This window comes from Archocentrus centrarchus, chromosome 8 (genome assembly GCF_007364275.1).
Source record: "Archocentrus centrarchus isolate MPI-CPG fArcCen1 chromosome 8, fArcCen1, whole genome shotgun sequence".
Taxonomy (NCBI): Eukaryota; Metazoa; Chordata; class Actinopteri; order Cichliformes; family Cichlidae; genus Archocentrus; species Archocentrus centrarchus.
The window spans coordinates 11,537,271-11,558,538 of NC_044353.1; the positions used below are offsets into that span (position 1 = coordinate 11,537,271).

Below are 21,268 nucleotides of genomic sequence, written 5' to 3' on the forward strand. Positions count from 1 at the left end.
TTGTTTGAGTGCCCATTGCAGCACCACGGGCTTTAAAACAGTTCCTCTTCCTGAAACCTGCACCAGCACTTTGCAAACTTGGCACAGGCCAAGGACTTAGGTAAAAATCAAGGATCATTTCATTTGTTTGTGTCTTTGTATGTTTTGTATAGTGCTCATAACCAGAATGTAACATTGTGATTAATTCCAAATAATCATCTTCAGAGAATACAGCTAGAAGCTGTAAACAGTGTTTCCATTAATTGGGTGGTTAAAATTGGTTCATATTTTTGGTGTATTGACAGTTTATGCAGGTACCACATTTGAAGTTGCCTTTCCAAAGTAAAAACACATCATCAATATATAATTTCCAACACCTAGAAGTTTCCTAATCTTTAGCTTTTGACATTATGACAATTCTATTGCAAACTTTGAACAGTTAGCCTGAAATCAAACAGCTTGTCATCTGGACAGAGGGGATCACGTTTATTGCATTCATCGCATTTTATTATTTCTTTCCTGTGGCACCGTTTCAGGTCACTCAGTAGTTATTGTGATGTTCATAATCCCTCACCTTAACTTCACCTCAGCACTTTAATCTGACGGGTCCATGTGACAGTATTGTGAGCATGTGGTAGCTGAGGTAATGAAATGCCATATTTTTGTTTATGTGTTTTGCTAAAGTCTGCTCCAACACGTTCAGAGGCATCAGAAAGCATTAGAGAACAAGGACACGTGGGGGGCAGGGACAGCTGGCTCAGATTTAGAGACAGGGTGAATAATAATAGTATCAAAATGCCAAATGAATTTTCTAAAACACTTCTTTGGGAACATCTGTTCCAAAACGAATCGTTTCTCCACACTAATTCCATGTCACGCTGTGACCTCCTCTTAGGTCCAAAGCTAATATACTAAGTGAAGACTCTGTGGAACATCACGTGCTGAAACACATTGATTGAATAAAGCACAGACTCTTCCAGAGAGTAATCCCTGAACGCAGCCAGGTAATAATGTGTTTTTGAGCTAAGAGGATGAAGACTTATTATATAATTGGCATTTCAATTGTCTGTGTGTATTGAGTCAAATGCTGCAGAATTGGATTCAGTCATGCTGCTGTGATGCTGTTTTTCTGCCCTTTGTTTCGTAACATTTCATAGCAAGCCTTGCAGTCTGATAAGAAGGCACACATGCTCACGCAAAGATGCACGTGGCACTATACAAATATTTCAGTCAGATGAGAGAGGACGGGGCAGCAGACACTGCAGGAAACAAACAGCAAAGACATCCGAGGATTCTGTCTTGCTCTGGATTTACCTGATTGATTGTTTTCCAAACCAGCTTTCTCCATTTTGGATTTATCATTTGTACTTTTTTGATTTTCTCTGCAACAGTTTGAGTTTGGTGCAAAACTGTTTGCCTGCAATAGCACCAGCAGTTTGACAGGTCTTTTTCTCAATCTGGTGTGGCCTGTTTTTTTGTTGGTTTTTATTTTCCACAGATGTGACAATTCGGGCTGTCTAGTTACAGTATATTTCATATAATTTGGATAAAGTGTGAAGAATACAGCTTATATGCAGTATCAATTTTTTCAAACAATAACAAAATCTGTATTTTGGCATTAATAGATGTAACTGAGAGGTGTGATTTTTCTGACCTTACGTTTATCTCTGTAAGACTACTTCACGAGACTGTTGTGAGTGCTTTAAACCATCTCTCCAACATGCCTAATAAATCGTTTTTGCAGGCTCGCTGTGATGAGCCGATATTTACGTCAGACTGGGGCCTCCTTTTGCTGCTGGCTCTGCTGCTGCTGGCACTAGTCTACTCCTTCCTCTACCTGCCTGCCTCCGCCCAGCGAGCCCTGCTGAAGCAGGCGCTCAGCAGCAACAACACCACTACTGCTGCGACTGACTGATTCGCAGATGAACACCGACAGCTGCTTCATGAGTGAATAAGCAGACAAGTGGGGCCATCTCACATGTGTAAATAGTGTGGATTCCACTGCTTTTTTCATCAAGACTGCTGCTTGTCATTTTGCCCCCAAAAAATCAAGAAGCACGCTTGTAGACTGACAGTAAGGAAAGAAACAGAAAACTAAAGACCTGGGGGGTTTATAAGGAAGCACATTGAGCTATTTTGCGCCTCATTTTTTCAAACAAGAAGAAAAAATATGTAGCCGTGTTGATGCTCTGTACTTTTCTGGTGGTCCTACGGTTCCCTTTATATATATTAAAAATGCTGCCAGGCATATTTTCTTGTGCTTCATTTTTTTCTTTACACGTTGCCGTGTGTTTTAAACTAGAGTAGCTGATCATGTAATCTTATGCAAATCAATGCAATGCAATGAATCTCCACAAAAAAAAGGCAATTTCATTCTAATTTCCCAATCCTGTTACAGTCATGTGAAAAAGAGTTTTCATCGGTCTCTCTGCAGGAATAAAGAGGGTAAGTAGCAGCCAGGTGCTGCTAATCAAATGAACTTGAGGTGTGTGTTAACACAATGCCTGAATCTTCCCAGGTGTGGATGTTCCAGCAAATTCACCCCAAGGTCAGATTGTGCGATGCTCAGAGAAACTGAAAAACCCAAGAGCTAAATCTCAGACTCTGCAGGCCTCAGTCAGCATGTTAAATGCGAACGTTTATGACAGTGCAGGTATAAAAAGAATGAACAAAAAAAAAAAAAAAGGAAGGGTTGCCAAAAGAAAGCCTGTTCTCTCTAAAAAGAGCATGGCAGCACAGCTTAGGTTTACAAAGCTGCATCTGAACAAACCTCAAGACTTCTGGACAGACAAGACCAAAATGTAGCTGTTTGGCTACAATGCACATTGATATGTCTGGAGAAAACCAAACACAACATTTCAGCACAAATACCTCATGTCAACTGTCAGCGTGGTGGTGGAGGGGTGATGATTTAGACTTGTTTTGCAGCCGCAGGACCTGGGCACCTTACAGTCATTGAGTTAACCATGAACTCCTCTGCCAAAGTATTCTAGAGTCAAATGTGAGGCCATCTGTCTGACAGCTAAAGCTTGGCCCACGGGCCATGCAACAGGACAATGATCAGCAGCTAATCTACAACAGAATGACTGAAAAAGAAAATTGAAATGCTGTGGTGGGATTTTAAGAGAGTTGTGCAGATACAAAGGCCCACAAACTTCAATGAACTGTAGCAACATTGTAACATTGTAAATTCCTCCACAACAATGTGAGAGACTGATGAGGTCATACAGAAAATTATTATTTAAAATTATTGCTGCTAAAGGTGATTCTGCAAACTCTTATATCATGGGATGTACTTGTTTTTTTTTTTTTACAGGACTGCACTGAGTCCTTTACAGTCACAGGAAAAAGAAAGTCAGATACAGAAAATGCACAGTTGCATCTGAGCAAGTTACTGAGTGTGTGAGTCATGAGAGTTAGAGTTAGTCACCTGTTAGGACAAATAAGACATCTGACTCTTGTTTGAACCACCTTTATTAAAAGATACAGGATACTAGATTTGACACCAATATTTAAAGATGCAGCACTTGATTGTTACAGGCTGGGGCATGAGATCCAGACAGCTCTTTTTTTTTTTTCTCTCCCTGCCATCCATGCCTTGCAAATGGCTTCTGTGAATACTGTATCTGCAGTATACGGCCAGCACTGACATCTGGATATCACATCTCTACTTTTTTTTCTTCTTTTTATCATCACATCTTTAAGTCTTTAAAAAAGAAAGAGAATCTTGCTAAACCATGCAACACCCAACAAGCCAACATTTACAGTTAGTCTTAGACCACGATGACTCACTCAAATGGTATTTCAGAGTTCAATATGTTCAGCTACAATGAAAATATCATATCCAAAGACTTGACACAATAATGATAGTATGTATTTTTTAAGGGACACCAGTTTATCCCTTGATATACTGCTCTTATCTTCTAGCTTGAAAGCTGAATTTTATTCACATTTTATGTCCTTGGTATAAGAGAGAGAGGTTTAGAAAGGGTTAATTTAGTTCTTTTTTTTTTTTATAAGAGTATCAAATCCTTAAGGACTTACATGCATCTCTTTCTACAATATACACAGTTCAGTTTCAGTTGTTCATTGTCTGCTCCTTCAAAAAAGCTCCACAAAGTCTCACGAGAACTGTTTGCTTTGAAAGCAAACACAAATATTAAAGCACAGCATATTTATGAAAAACAAAGTTTGTCTCATTTTAGTCATTGTATAACTGCTTAGAGGAGAGATGATGTATCATTATGCAGGGAAGAGAGAATATGTGGAAAGTTACTGTGATCAAAAACAGGAAACATTAAGAACAACCATTGGAAAAAATCTCAAATGTTTTCACCATAGGAGAAAATGTCACAGATGAACATTGTGGAATCTTTTTCCTTAATCACACCATGTGATACAAAATAAACTGATATGCTGCGCCTAACAAAGCTAAGAAAGACTGCAAAGACAGTGTCAATGAATCTAAACTAGCTAAATGCATCTAAGTAAAGTCTATCATTTTTCTTTCATCCTAATCCTGGAGCTGTCAAAGTCTCTCAATTCAAATAATGCCCTGTGGGTTTTTAAACAAGCGTATGATGCCGATGTTCAGCTCAGAGTTCAGAGGCAGAATTTCATTTACTCTTTTGGGGGAAGCAGGTATGGTTGTAACACTTTTTGCTTCAGTACCTGAAAAATCACTGAATTTCTGATCTAGAGTTCTTAAACTTTGATACAAAGTACCCACATTTGTTTACCACAAATGGCGCCAAATTACATCTCTGCAAGGTTATTACAGACATTTAAGGGTGATGTTAAATATGTGGTGTTCTTTCTTTTGCAACTGGCCTTTCCCCTATCCCCCAAATGGCCGAGGCAGCGCCTCCCTGAGCCTGGTTCTGCCAGAGATTTTTACCTGTTAAAAGGGACTTTTCTCTTCAATACTGTAGGGTCTTTATCTCACAGCATATATCTCACTGACCCCTCCCATGCAGCACTAGTGGCAAGAAAAATCACATTTTTGCCCCATCAGTAATGGACGATGCTTTTGATGTCTGGTTAAAGAATAGTGTATGTAGCTTTTATAATCTCAACTTTGAAAATAAGTTTGCTTCCTTTGAGCAGTTATCGTATAAATTTAATCTTCACAAGTCCCATTTCTACAGATTAGATTTCAACAAGTTAGGGCTTTTGTGACCTCTGTTTGTTGCTTTCTGCTATGTCCACCTTCCTCAGTCTGTTTTAGACACTCTGTGTTCATTTCAATCTAACCTGCGACTGATGTAGACTTGCTCCCTGAACTTTGCTGCACATGTTTTAGTCATATCTTGCACTCTAAAACTTCTGGATATCCATCTTTGGTGCCCTTTCTAGCATATGTAGGAAAACAATAGAAGCATCCTCATTAATGTCACTGTTCGAGGTGGCTCCACAGATGTCTCCCTCTCTAAGTGCCACATGAACATCATCACCTTTGGCTCTTTGTTAGCCAGGAGACTTATCCTGTACAAATCGAAGGAGCCCCCCCCCCCCCCCCCCCAACTTTGGTCAATGGATTAAGGAAGTTGTACATCACATTCATCTAGAGAAGATTGGATACACAGTTGAAGGGGACACTAAGCAGTTCAACACCACCTGGCAGCCATTTATTCTGCTTGTAGAACATATGACAGCCAGCAAATTAACAATGTAACAATTTTACCTTCTCAAACATCTGTGGCAGAAAAGAGAGATAAATGTATTCCTGAAGCATAGGTGACCCTAATTGCGATTTTTCAGGTAATCTGGTGCTAAATTAATTAATGACCCATCCCTGCTGCAGGAGTTCACTGCATCTGTGAATGTGCCAAGCAATAAGTAACTTCCTGTTTTTACATCCCCAGCATGCACCTGCCCCTCTCATCTGCACCTTTGTCTCTCCCTGTACTTTTTAAAACAACAAATGCAGCAGCAGCAGCCTCTGCAGTTTGTATGACTTCAGCTGTAAAAATTATTTTGTCATTTTTGCATTTTATTGGATTTGTGCCTTGAACAGATTAAACACCCTTTCCTCATTACCCTTTCACAACACCATGAGGAAGAAAAGATGGAAGGAACTTAAAATAATTGGAAAGGGAAATTTCAGCATACGGTTAACTCTGGACAATAGCAAAGAAAGAGAACGTTCTCTTTTCTAAAAGTCACTCATGGGTTTCTGGAGGCCTGTGTGTAGTGCATTAAAGAGACGAGGAAGGACAAGTTGGAAGAGAAGAAGGAGAAAGAGGAGAAGTAGGGAACTTTTTGTCTTGGCCACTGCTGGGTGGCTTTCACAGGATGCAGAAGAAGATGAGAAAGATGAGAGGGGATGAAGAATAGATGTGAAAGAAGGAGAGAGAGGAGAATAATTTCTCTCGCACACACAGACGCTCTCCCAATCTGTTAATTCCAGTCCTTGCTGATGTTGAGGATCCACTCCCAGGATGAGTAGACGTTCTTGTCATCGTCAGTGAAGCAGGACTTGATCTGATACTGGCCACGAGTCATAATGCCTTTAGGTGCCTCATCAATCGGGCATAGAAACTCCTGCTCCTCTGCACGTGGGCCGTAACTTCCCACCATGTACACCACCTTATTCACTGAGGAGAGACACAAACTGAGCATGCATGGCAACAAAATCTTTAACAAAACTATTCTTTCAGTTTCTTGTATAATCTTATCAGTCTAAAATTGATCCACTTATTTGGAAAAATAGGATCCTTAACATGAGCTAAAATTAATCACAGATAAACCTAAATACCCTGTGTGTGTCTGTTTCCTTCCTTCCGGGGATTGATTGTACCGGCGGCGGCCGTAGTGGCAGCTGCTGCAGACACCCATCTCCCCTATGTTAGTCTTGTCTGTTCTCCTCTGGGTGGTTGTTCTGAATGGAATTTCGTTATATGTATAATGACAATAAAGTTCTATTCTATTCTATTCTATTCTATTCTATTCTATTCTATTCTATTCTATTCTATTCTATTCTATTCATGTCATTGTCAGGTTTATTACTATAGCACATTTAAAAGCGACAGAGTTGACCAAAGTGACCACACTTTGTGGCTGAGTTGCTGTGGTTCCTGAACACTTGCACTTTGCAGTAATACCACTTACACTCATAGATCATAGATTACTTAGAAGGGAAGAAATACCATGAATTGACTTGTTCCAACAGTGGCATCCTCCCTGGATTCAGGGAGCTCTTTAAAATGACCCATTTTTTTCACAAATCTTTGTAAAAAGGCAGACTGCATGGCTAGGTGCTTGGTTTTATAAAACTGTGGCAATGTGACTAAAAACACCTGGATTTGAAGGTTAAGAGGTTTAAAGTGTAATGTCTAAAATTAACTTACTTCTTAATCCTTTTCTGTAGGTCACTTGACGGTATTTCAGGCCAGAAACAATTTCTCTGTTCACCTGCAGACACACACAGTTTCAAACATTTTCATTAATTCATGATTTTCCCCATCCTAGCTTTTTTTTTTTTTTCACCCCCCCAAGTCTTTTCTGCCAGCTGCAAACAGGCTCTGAGCAAAAGGAAATCTAGAGTGTCTAATTCACATGATGTCTAAATGTCTTTGGAGACAAGGGTGGAGCAAATATTCCACACAGACCAAATCATATCTTACGGTCACATGTTTATATACAAAAGGAAAATTAAGTAATTAAAAAAATACCAGATGCTTAAACAAAATGTACATATCTAAGATTTGTGATACTGTGTGGTCTGATTGTCTAATTTGGTAAATAAACCTTCTTTTACAGCTCTAAAAATAGATACTACAATATTACAATGAAACAAACAAAAAAAATACTACTATCATTGCTACTAAAATATTACTATTAATATTACAAGGAAAAAAGGGTGACATTCTGTGACTGCTATTATTTTTACATATACAGCAGTGAGGTCTGTGGGACCTTAAACATTCAAATGATAAAGTAAAGCCAATGTGAATGACGCCAGGGTTAAGCGGATAGCAGTGATGATCTCTGGCCAGCTGGTGTCCTCGCAGCATAGCTGAGTTACTCGTTCTCTGAGCTGTTTGGGTATTCTACCCACCTCTTCCTTTTCCTTTAGGGCCAGGTCTCCTGGGTCCTGCCTTCAGCCTAATTCCTCACACTCACACACAGGCACACACTGACCTATTTTCCAGCCTTACGATCTTTGCTTTTCAATAATGATCTAGGTGATAGGGATGGATGAACTACTATCACTACTGAGTCAAGTGTAGTTCCTAAGTGTAGCTAAACTACAGTGGAGCTTGGATTTCTGGCCTTTTCTTATTTTTTTTGTGGCAAATAATTAATGAAGTTATCCTCTGAGGACTTCTTTTATGCATGTATTTTCATCGCCCCAGGTGTGGATCTCTTTATTGTGGACGTGACAGCTCAGGCTGGGGGAGAAAAGAGGGGGAAAAAAGCTTCTCTGTGTTCACAGGAGTGTTGAGAGGTTTATTTGTAACAGAGAAAAGAACCAAAAGATCAGAGGTGTGAGAAAGGGATGGCAGGCCATGAAGTGAAAAAGAAGAGAACAGTGAAGAGAAGCTAGAGAAAGGCAGGAAAGGATGATGCTGGGAAGAAGAGGAAAAAGCCTGGAGGCTGGGCAGAGGAGCATTTGAATGATTACAGGAACAATAATAAGCAGGCAGAAGAAAGAGGAATTGAAGACTGCTGTTACTGATTTCCCCCTTTTTAAAAACCTGCTGTGCTTCTTAATATCAAAAGTGAACTGAGAGGAATTTGGGGCATTCAAATAAAACATAATGTTACGTCAAAATTTTCATTTGTAGCTTTGATTGGAGTCCATCAAAACTTCCAAATGTTATCAAGACCGTTCACCAAGAACAACAAATATTATATATATAGTGGCTCGAGAACAATTTAGGACATCAACACAATCATTAAAGCCGTTTCCTCTCTCTCTCTCTCTCTCTCTCTCTCTCACACACACACACACACACACACACACACACACACACACACACACACACACACACACACACACACACACACACAAAGCACAAAGCCTGTGTGACAGCACCAGTGTTTAGAACAGACCAGATAATATTTTAGTGCTGCATGTAGCTTCCTCAAATAAACCACAGAGAGAATTTCCAGTAGTTTGAAAGTTCCTGAAGTGGACTGTTTCCCACAGTGTGCTACATGATTCTGCCTCCATATAATCTTTCAGTACAGGATAAGCTCAGCTGTACAAGTTATCTTTCTCACACAACGTTTTACCTGCATTTCATGACCATGGCAGGCAGATACCACGTCTCTATAAACACTTCTATGTTTGTAATAGAATGTTTGCAGCAGGCTGCTGCCACAATCTGTATTGTTGTTTGAACCCTTTGCAGTAAGGTTCATATCTGCAGTAGAGATTAGCGCAGCAGATAGACAAAACTGGACATTTGTGAACATGGGAAAACAAGTCTGACAAAGAAAACCCCAGTGAAGAGGTGGATTTCATGTTTCCAGATGAGGTTTATATGAAGGAAAAATATGGAGATAGAGCTATCAGTGTAATACATGTTTGGGTAAAATATTATGGGCTTCCCCAAGGAGGAATGTTCAGCACAAGGTCACTAATGCAGTTAGGGGAGAAAATAGATCATAAAATAAAATAAATAAAAGCCAAGAAAATTTAAAAAAAAGAAAGCTGAGGAAAGTGCTCAGCAAAAAAAGAAAATGGATAAGGATGAAACAGATAAATCTTCAAAGAGGAATTCTAGCCTAAATACTTTCTTAGATCCTTACTGTGTCAGTGGATTACAAACTCAGCTGTCCCCCTCCAATGCTACACCTAGGTGACCTCATTCACCACCACCACCACCATACAGCCAAGGTGGACAGTGTGCAGCACCAGCAGACTCTCCCAGTGATTCATTAATGAACGGTATAAAAAGTCTTGTCTTTTGGTGTAAACTGACATGTTCTGCAGATCTGTGGGGCAGATAACTTGAAAACTGCCACCGAGCCTTATTTCCACAACATTAAAAGGGTTTCATCTCCAGCACAAATCCTAACAAGCACTATAAAATTAAGCAGCGCTGAAAAAGCCCATTAAAAATCATAATGGTCTGCTTTGATTTTGTGGTTTGATTTTATAGCACGTGCTGGCTTACTCAGCACTGTCTCCCATTCCACCTCTTAATCACTTCCAGTAGATACCTGCCCATCTGTTTGTTGCCATTCTGTCCACACACACATACACACAGTAACCCATCAGTGTTATGATGCACACTAAGGCTCTCCATCCTTAATATACCTCTATGACTGCATCTTTCCAACTTACCTTGAAGTGTATCTTTAGTCTGTATTTTGCTCCCTCCTGTAAGGAGAAGCTCTTCTCCTTCAGAGCGCTCAGGTCACCTGTGCAATCAACAACAAAGAAACAGTAAAACATCACTAATAGGCAAACAGACATGTATGACTCGTGTGGTCACACTCTTGCTGCTTTGCATGTATTCAGAAATGAAGCATACTTACAGAGCAGCTGGAGAAATCCATCAAAATATGATCAGTACATGATACAATTGTTTAAAGTGTGATGCCAGTGCATTCAAAGCACTGCCTTCTCATGTTTCCTGCTAAATTGGAAGGTATTAAAAAAGTACTTAAAGGAACTCTTTCATGCTGGTTATTTGTTGTTACTGGGTAAAACCAGTATGGTTTCTTTGTACAATAAAAGTATCATTAGTGTGGTGTGGTTGACTGAGTTCATACTGCAGGGTGGGGGTACTGGGGGAAGCATCCTGAGCCACTGAAAAAGCACAGGGCAATCAGAAATGCATCCACTGCCTAATCAGTTTATATGTCAATTTAAACCAAACCATCAGTCCTGAGTGCTTCCTAATGGACCAAGAGAAACAAAAGAGGAAGCAAAGGAGGAGGAGATGAAGGAGCGATAGAAGAATGGGATGAGTAAAAAAATAGACAGCAGTGATATGATGCGAAGAAGAAGCAAAGCAGACAGGCAAAGAAAGTGAGACATGTTAAAAATCTGCATACATGAGGCACATTTAGCCTACCAAAAAAAAATCTGTGCTCAGAGTTATGTCTTAATTTTGACAATCAGCACATCCCCTCACGGTCTGGGATCTTCTTCCTGTCACGGGATAAAAATCATCAGATAAAATCAAATATGCCATTCACCTCGATAGCTTCTCCGTCATATCTCCATCTCTATTTCTGTCTCACTTCTTTGGACTGATCTCCCTCTCTGAACTGCAGCATGTAAATCCCCTCTCGCCCACCCTCCGTCCTACCTTCCCATGAATCTTTTCTCCTTTCTCTCATCTCAGGAGACAGAGAGAAGAGAAAAGATGCTGGCCACCCTTGGGAGCGTCTGACTGAGAAAATAGGTCAATGTGGAGAGCTGCCTACCTGTTCTCCCCCTTCTTTCTCTCATATAAACATGCGAGTAGGTATGAACAATGCCATGTGTGCATGCAATTATGCACAAACACACACAGGCAAATCCATCCAATGAATGCAGCGCTTTCCAGCTAAAGCTCACACTAAATATTGCACTGATGGCAAGAAAAGGTGAAAAGAATTGGACAATAAGTCAGCAGAAAAAAAAATATTACCATAAATGCCCCATGTTTGTTATTTTTTTATGCCACAAAATTGCAAACGTATCTGCAAATGTAGTCTTTCATATGATATTACTACTACTACTAGTACTACTACTACTACTAATAATAATAATAACAACTCAAGGATGTTGCAGTGATGCCACATAAGTTTCCTTCTTCAGAGAAGTCTTGCACTTTTTTATTTCACTACTTTTATCTAATAGCTGAAGTTACTTGTAGCACACTGACACACTGAGCGTGAGTAGTTTTTCACAGTTTATATTAAACATGATGGATTAGTGCAGATTAAACTCCCCACCAGTACACAAAGTAGTCATTAGTAGCTAACAGCTGTGCGGATGTGAGGTGCAGTGGCACAGCAGCGAGAAAAATGATCAGAGGTACTGCATGAGAGATTAAAAAGGTCACACTGGGATAATTATGTAGCAAATTTCATGAACATCCATCCAGTGTTTGTTAAAACATGCCAGTCAGTGCCAGAGTTGACTGATAATACTCCTATCCCTTAATACTGCCTACACAAGAAAGCCTCTGTCCAGTGTTATAATATCATTAGCAGCAGTCGTAATTCTGAATGGGTCAGTTCATCAGATGCCCTCCACTCGAGCATCTCAGATTTACCTGAAAATAAATCCAGGCGAAAGATGCACTGCTTAGCAGGAATTATGCAAAATTCATTTTTCTAACATCATTTAAAAACTGCATTATCTAGAATACCACTTGCGCTGTGTCCTTCAAACCTTTTAGGGTAAATATCTGGTACTACGGCTCTGAGAACATGGAGTCCCGGGGGTGTAACTCAAGTTAACACAGAATGACGGATCCTTAAAATCCCTAAAATATTTGGATGTCTGACAGCGGGAGGCCAACAGAGAACACAGTTTTGTAGTTAGGGGGCTGATGTTTGATTTATATTTATAGCTTCTCATACACAAGTCAAATAATATTCTTTTTAAAAAGTCCAAATCAGGTGAATGGTTTCACAGGCATTAAAGTTTAAATATGAAACACATACACTACATACCACCCAGTGGCTTTCATTTACTAGGTGAGATAGGATTTCAGAAAAAAAAAACAGTGCTAAAAAATTTCTAAAAATACCCTTACCTTCATCCCTTAAAGTATTTATTTATTTTTAGCAAACTAATGTCAGCAGGGGCCTGAAATCCTACATATTCCTGTTTAGAATTGTATCTTTCCCTTGGCATTTTTTTTTCAGGTAAATCTGTGCACACAAATCCAGCCTCAGAAGTTCACAAGCTAGCGCCCTCCTAGTGCCGGTCCCACACCTGGATAAATGGGAGGGTTGTGTCAGGAAGGGTGTAAAATCTTTGGAAAATAAGGGAGAAGCTGAAAGTACCTGGCTTATACATATAAATATGGTATTTTTTCCAACAGCAGTCAACAGTTTCAAATGCAGAAGTCAGATATGAAATCTGAGTTCATGTTAACTGAAGATGTTAAGACTTTTCATCCCTGCAGTTTCAGTTTCACAGAAAAACTAATCACCTTTATTTTTTTTAGTACTAAATGTTCAGCCAGATAATCCTCATTCAGTTCAGGCATGGAAGGGACACTCATCCTCTTTCACCTCTGTTTCATCCTCTGATGCTCAAACAGCTGAGAAAAATTCAGGCTAGCATCCAGTTCTTTTGAATTAATTATCTTGTTTTCTATTCACACTCAGCCCACTTTATTATATGCATTACACGTAAAAAAATATACCTTTGAAGTCATCACATATCACTGACATAGCACACACAGAATATAATAAATGTTGCAGAGGCTCCTTGGTGTCAAGTGTGTGAGTGAATAAATGTGCAGGAGCATGCATGCTCAGCAAAACAACCCCTAGGAACATGAAAGTTTAACAAAGCTGGTGCTTGCATTTAGGACACCAAAGTGCTGAATGTCAGAGTCAATGATATTGCTTTGTGTGTTGTGCCCACACAGAATACATTATGTGGCACACAGTGTATTAGAGTTGTAAGTTAGACCTTGCTACATGGTTGTCAATACAGTATACATGTGGTTGAAATATAAAATTGAAAAGAATAAGAAAAGACAAAGTGGCTTGGACACCAGACTTCTATAAAATGCATACCATGTAAAACTCCTGGGAAGGTTTGTCACTGTTCCAAGTTTTACCTTTTTACATGGGGTCAGGTAGGTTTGGATAACTTCTTTCCCTTAATCAATTAAAGCATCTTTGTAAAAAACTGCATTTTGTATTTACTCTTATCTTTGTCTAATATTAAAATTTGTATAATAATCTGAAACATTTAAATGTTGCAAATATGCAAAAGAAAAAATTAAGAAATCTTTAAGGGGACGAATACCTTTTCATTGGCACTGTATCCTATTTACAGTCACGTGAAAAAGATTTTTCATAGGACTTTATGAAAGTCCACCCTTACCGCTTACATTGGAATTAATAGACTAAATGGTAACCAGGTGTTGTTAATCAAATACAGTTGATCAGCTGATCATCAGCAAGTGTTGCAGCTTCTATGAAAGCAGTGATTTTAGCTGATTGCAGGTCCGGAGCATTCAGATGTGTGTTAAGACAATGCCACGGTCTTCTCAGGAGTGGACGTTCTGGCAATTCACCCCAAAGTCAGAACATGCAAACTGCAAAAAAAATCCCATGCACTATACCTCAGCCTCTACAGATCTCAGTTAGCTTGATAAATGTTAAAGTTCATGACAATACAAGAAAAAGACTGACCAAGTATGGATTGTTTGGAAGGGTTTCTAGGAGAAAGCCTATTCTCTCTAAATGCCGACCATAATATTTTATAACAATGATCGGAGTATGCTGTAGGTACTGCGCTGCAGTAGTTTGAATCATATCTATGCAGTAGCTTGACAGCTGTGGATTTGGTGGTGTCTTTTTAAAAAAAAAAAAAAAAACAGCTAAAAATTTACCTTTTTAGACTTGTGGTTGGTTAGGTTTTTTTTTTCTTTTCTGTTTTGCTCTGCTGTTGTTATGCACTTTGTGGCTTGCTCATATGGGATTGTTTGACTGTTGGGGTTTTCTCTGTATTATTGTAGGGTCTTTAACATACAATATAAAGCGCCTTGAGGCAACTGTTTGTTGTGATATGGCAACATATAAATAAAATTGAATTGAATTGAATTAAAAAGAATATGGCACAGCTTAGGAATTTGGCACAGCAAAATTGCATCTGAGCAAACCAGACTTCTGGAACAATGTCCTTTGGACAGGTGAGACCAAAGTGGAGATGTCTGGCCATAATGCACAGTGATATGTTTGGAGAAAACCAAACACAGCACATCAGCAGAAATACCTCATAGCAACTGACAAGCACAGTGGTGGACGGACTTGTTTTGCGATCACAGGACCTGGGCATGTTGCGGTCACTGAGTCAACCACGAACTCCTCTGTATACCAAAGTATTCTGGAGTCAAATGTGAGGCCAGCTGGCTGACAGCTAACAGTCGTCCCTATTTAGGCGATGCAAAAAAGGCAATGATCCACACAGCAACAAATCTACAACAGAATGGCTGAAAAAGCAAAAAATCAAGGTGTTGCAATGGCCCAGTCAAAGTCCATATCTCAACCTGACTAAAATGCTGCAGTGTGACCTTAAGAGAGCTGTGTATAAATGAATGCCCACAATGTTGTAAAGAGGAGTGGGCCAAACCTCCTCTACAGCAATGTGAGAGACTGATAAAATCATACAGAAAACAGAATTTATTGCTGCTACAAGCTACTGAATCATAGGGTGTACTTGGGTTTTCACACACTGCTTCTGCATTGCTGCTTAGTTTGTGTTAAACTGGATAATGACAAGGTGTAATATGTCACGTGTCGTTGTTCATCTGCAGTTGTGTTTAAATAATTTTCAAACCTGGTAAGGACCAGATTTTTTAAAATTATGTCCTGATGTGTAAAACCTCAGACCTAAAAATGTTTATCTTCTTTATGATGGCCTTAACTACAGAGAGAAAGTTGTAATAAATTGAATAACCTGAGGTTTCAAGTTTAAGGCTTTAACATAATTTATAATTGGTTTATATCAAACATTTAGTTCAGGCATCAGACGTGAGTCAGCTGTTAGATGTAAGAGTCACTCTGAGCAAAGCAAACAGGTACAAATGCTTGGGTGGAATAATATATCACGAGCTGTAATGGGACCACAAAGCGAATGCTCTGAGGAGCTGGCTGCTTTCTGCTTTCCTGTTGTTGTGACAGTGACTCAGAAGTTTGATACACAGCAGAGATTTCTCACTCTGCGTGCATGAGGGGACAGCTATGATTTCAGAAGTTAAGGTTAAGACATGGTCCCAAACAACCTTGCCAAAAGTGAAAGGTCTCTGATGGGATGACCAGTCAAGCATGCAGTAAGACTGAGTGTCTGCTTTCTCTTCTCCCCTCACACCATCAGGTCAGTAAACTGTACTATGGTGCAATATTACCCCATATTTTTTCCGACCCCCTCCGCTTCTGTAACATCAATATATACACATACACACACACACACACACACTCTCGTGCACGCACATGGCCTAGAGTGCAAAATGGGTTTTCTAATGCATCCATTGAAGTGGGTTTAGCTATCTGACTGTAACATGATACCAGCATGACTTACAGTATTATTATGCTGCAGCTACTCTGTAGATTCATGCTTTCACCAATCTCTCTCTTTTTTCACTTTAGTTCGAAAACACAGATGCACTCCTTCCTGCTCCTCATATGAAAAGATTCAGGGAAACAATATGTAAAAGTCATGGAGTTTTGCAATTGGAAGGATTTTTTTCCATGTCTATTGTTAGAGCACGATGCCCATAGAAAGGCCTCCATTATCCATTATCAAGGTTTTTTCTGTCTGTTTGCAATGAAAGAGGAGCAAAAATATCATTGTAGACAAATAACACATGTAGTCAAGAATCTTCTAAAACCTTTAATTTTCACCATATAATAATCCAGGAGTCACCAAAGCTATTTCAGAGCACTGCTTAAAGTGCTTTTTAGGAACAAAAACTATACTCCCAGTGTCCTACCTGGATAGTGTTTACATTAGTTGGAGAAGTTTTCCAAATATTTCCAGATTTTATATTGTAATTCCATAAAGATGAACAAAAAAAAGCATAAGGATTATGAACTGTGTCCTACATTTTCCACAATGCAAGTTGCTGTCACTCATTAAACCCTGTTTTCCTGACAACCTCATACATCTTTTAAACTCCACACCAGCAGGTTGTCATAAAGGTTTCCACAGCCCACGCTGCAATAAACTCATGACTCACTATGACATCATCACAGTCATTGTCCCACGCTTCACTCAGCTCCTGCAAAGCCACAGCTGTTGTCATTAGATAGCTGAGCACATCTGAACTTCTTGTGTACAATCAGTTTTGTGCCCCTTTGACGCCAGTTTGTGATGCGGTGTTTCGTTTAATCCACGGCACCTTAACCCAAGATTACTCATCTGATTTTCCATCTGAAAACTTTAGACCTTGAAACACAGCATTCTCTTCAAGGTCCATGCAGTTCAGCAGAGCTTTTTACTTTTTGAAACAAACGCACCGAACGCTCCTCGATGTTCTTCATCGCTCTGCATTTGTATCAGTGGAAACAGCACAGTACAAAGTCAGCATTGCCTAGCAACCAGGTGACCTTTCTTATTAGCAGTGTGAATACGCATGTATGAGTGAGTGTGATTGTAACAGGCAGGGAAATCCTCACACAAGGGTGAAAAAAAAAGCAAAAAAACAAAAAACAAAGCAAATCCTGCATCCAGTTAAATACTAGGGCACACATTATAGACTGGTGAATACACACACACACGCGCACGCGCAGATCAACCCTTTCCTCAACTTTGTCCCCTATAGGAAGTGACATACAGTTGCAATTACATTCAACACACATACATACTGTAATTACATATGAAAAAGACCACTCTCTGTCCCTGCTTGTGGCTTTTGCCCCAGGGAAAAACACGAGTATGTCCACTAAGCAAACATTTAGCTCTCCCCTCTCTCAAGCATAGGCACACCCACTGCAGTCTTACTGCACATAAAATGCAGCACAGTGAGGTGGGATTCCTTGCTTCAGGGCAAAAACATTTAAGAGTTTAATTGTACAGCAACACCATATTGCATCCACAGCTAGCCAAGGTTAGACAGAAAAAAAAAATAGCTTGGTGAACAAGTGATGAAAGAGAAGCACTCTGTACCTCTCAGGTCCATGGTAATTGGTTCAGGAGCATCATCGCACAACAGGGTCAGTCTGGTCACCTTGACGTTAGGACCAGCGATATCTGAATAGGAGAAACAGCTCATTATTACAGAATTCAGATATCTGCTTTTCTTTATTCTGTTCTTTTTCTTTTTCTCTGATTGACTGAGCTCCATATAAAGAAGGGGAAAACAAACTAAATATCACTTCTTCAATCAGTACTCAAAGGGACAAACTACAATTTTAAGCTGAAGATTGTAACTGATTTTCATCTGGTGGTTATGTTAACAATAAATAGACAAATAAACTAATAAATAAATAAATCCATCATGGGGTACTATAAAGCAATGTTAAAATATCACAGTTACCATTTTGGCTCTGGATGAAGGTGTTGTCTGAATCTAGAATTCATTGTTATTTTCAGAATTCAGCATGCAGACGGAGATTTACAGCTTCTCTTTGACGATAAAGCCATTTCCTTCCTTCCTTTTCCACTTTTCCACTGTTACATTATAGCCCTTCTTACTGAATTCAGTGCCACTAAGCTATAGATGAGGCGGTGCTGAGTTACAGCAGTGGGGGAGCCAGAGCTATACTGATATCAGCTGCCATACACTGGCTGCTGGATTAGAGATGCTGAGACAAGCAGGTCCATTGTATTGTGAGTGTGTGTGTGTGTGTGTGTGTGTGTGTGTGTGTGTGTGCGTGCACATGCAGGTTTATGAGGAACTGTGCATCACAAATAGTTGTTGTAAGTGGACAGTATCAAAGTATAAAAGCTGCAGTGATACTGGACACCAGCAGGGATCACGCAAAGAATAAATACACACAAACCTGCCATCATTGCTTCTGGCCCCAGCAGGGTCTGCTTGTACTTCACCAGACTTTCATCATCTTTGTCCAGTTCTTGAATCTCCTGCAGGGACTTCTGAGCTGGAGGATTGTAGTTGAGGTTTCGCTCATCTTCTTCCTCCTCAATGGGCAACTCATTCTTTTCAGCAATCAGCCCTTTAGGGAGAAGAAAGAACATCTTACAGAGATGCACTTTCCTACAGTTTGAAGGCTGTGGCGGCACTTTTTAGGACATGTGTTTATTTCATGCACGTTTCCACCCGCACTCGCTTATTATGATCATGATCATGTGCTCTCTTTGATATTTTAACCATTAACACTAAAAACATGTTTTTAAAAAGTGCATGTTATTATTCTTCACAGCCTCAGACTAAAGATGTGTTTACTTGCAATTTTATTACGTTAGCAGAAGTAGCAGAAAGTAGTTGCTATACATTTTCTAGCTGAGTATTTCATCCATTTATTATGTAAGTTTCTGCCACTGAAAAATATAAATCTGTATTAGCAGAACTAAGTCAAAATTTCAGATTATCTCAGAATTTTGACTTAACTTAAAATTTGAAGTTAATTTCTTAATTTTGAGTTATTTTCTCAGACTTTTGAATTAGTAAGTCAAAATTTTGCGATAATGACCTGAAAATTTGACTTATAGATTGCAAAAACAATTTTACTTATTAATTCCACTCTTTTAGTATTCTGTTTGATCCATCTGATCAAAATTTGAATCACTAATTAGTTAGTTATTTTTTCCATTTATTTAGAAATTCTTTTTTTCTTGCTTGCTAACTAGTTTTCAGACAGGAAACATGTAGTGTTCAGGTTCAGATTGAAAACAACTATTCTAACATTGGTACCAGAGCACATCTGTGTTAGAGGAAGAATGAGAGTGAAAACGTGATGCCACAGGGCAACGGCAGCAGCACTGAGCCAAAAGCCATCTCAGTTGTTGTTACACTTTTCCAAACTCCACATGGACAACCCTTTCTGCAATATTTGTAGTGTAAAAGGCAACGTGTTTCCTCTAATTTGAGAAAAAAGCCTGGTTAAATACAAAATATAAAAGCTGAAGGCTAAATTCACTGAAGGCCCTCTCACCAACATGATGATGATAATGATGATGATGAACCTACTGAGACATTGATGTCTTCTTCAGGGAGCTGGATAAGTTGTGGCCTGAGAAATGGGGCTTTTTTCCTTGTGTTGGTTGACATTTTAACTGAACATTTTCACACTGGCTGCACTGAAACTTCTTATCAGCATGCTACTTGCAGTAAACACATTATGCGAGATAGTATGCCCAAAGCCCGTGTACTGGTACTGAATTCCAGGTACTGGTACAGGTATAGACTCAAATGTAAAAGGTGCCCAACTCCTAATTATCATCCTACAAAATACTTTCTGTTTGACAGGTGCCTGTGCACTATCAAGAAACCAAAAATGCAGTTATAAAAACTGTCTGCCTGACAGTCATCTAATTGCGGATAAGGAGAAAGCAACCAACCTTGTCTGCAACGCTCATCTGCAGTAAATATTTCTGTTATATTTCAGTGACTGAAAACTCAGGCAGCACGGGCGGGATTGCTTCGTGCCAGCTATATGATACATATTACTCTACATGCAGCCATCCGGGGTTTGATTTCATCAGGGATTTTGATTCAATATTGAAATTTACAGACATTCGATAATGTGTTCTGCAAGCCAAAATTTCATTTCAGCATCTCCATCTCGTGTGCACCCCCAGAGAGTGAATCCTTGCAGACCGGAACAGTTAAATGAAAGGATGTGATCAGATAATTCCACAGTCATTAAAACATATCAGTTTTATGCAAAAAAAAAAAAAGGTGCAACATTGGCTCATATTCACTGAGATGCACAATGAACTCTAATGAACTGTAGCATTTTACAAACTGGATATTTAGTTTTGTTTTTTCTTTTAGTTCAGGTTATAAGGCACAAGGATGTTACATGAACCAGGCAACACACCACATTTAACCAGGCAACACACCACAGCATTTATAGCCTAATCTACGTAGTTTGTAATGCCTGTCCCTAGTTGGGCCTTTAAAACACAAGGAAATCAGTAACATACACAATCTATATAATAAATAGACACATTAAAACACAAAAGTCAAACACAACAAAATGCCACGGGGCACAGACTACAGTATAATAAAATATGATAAAGCAGCCATTTATTCATGGCTGCATGACTTGTTCATCTTTAAAACTATTTCAGTTTCAAAATGATCCCAATCAGGCTCCAGCTTAAGTTCTGAAGTATTCCATGTTAAGATCCCAAATATAGAATTCTGTTTGTCCAAATGACAATTTCCCAAGAGGCACCTTTTAATTCCCAATTGATGTACTGCATGTTACTGAACCCAGAACTTTAGGAATACCCATGAGGTCACTGAGCACGTGGGGAATCCGATTATGTAAACATTTATATATTAACTTTAGATTAGTGAATGTGATAAGATTGTTAAATCATGTTTAGTTTAATGTTAGCTTAAGCACATTGCAATGGTGCATCCTTATAGGTTTTTCACTGTTCATCACTGATGAAATGATTTGATGTTGCTCCCAGGCAAAACAGTGTGCAGGTTGTGAAACTTTGCTGCGGCACGAA

At 39.2% G+C, this 21,268-nt stretch overlaps 1 protein-coding gene across 2 annotated transcripts in view; it reads right to left on the reverse strand.

Annotated features, from left to right (window-relative positions):
* Positions 1-3,509: 3,509 nt before the first annotated feature.
* Positions 3,510-21,268, reverse strand: part of arhgdig (Rho GDP dissociation inhibitor (GDI) gamma) — a 30,620-nt gene continuing 12,861 nt past the window's right edge. Inside the window, exons 2-7 of one of the 2 annotated variants that reach the window (XR_004020287.1) lie at positions 18,622-18,795; positions 17,786-17,869; positions 10,277-10,353; positions 7,329-7,392; positions 5,532-6,575; positions 3,510-5,405 (exon numbers count right to left, since the gene is read on the reverse strand). Coding sequence is in view for 1 of the 2 variants with exons in the window: in XM_030736057.1 (XP_030591917.1) it covers positions 6,379-6,575; positions 7,329-7,392; positions 10,277-10,353; positions 17,786-17,869; positions 18,622-18,795 (596 nt within the window). In the remaining variant the exon portion in view is untranslated. Of the gene's footprint in view, positions 5,406-5,515; positions 6,576-7,328; positions 7,393-10,276; positions 10,354-17,785; positions 17,870-18,621; positions 18,796-21,268 lie in introns of those variants that run through there. The other variant, XM_030736057.1, reaches the window with a different exon arrangement.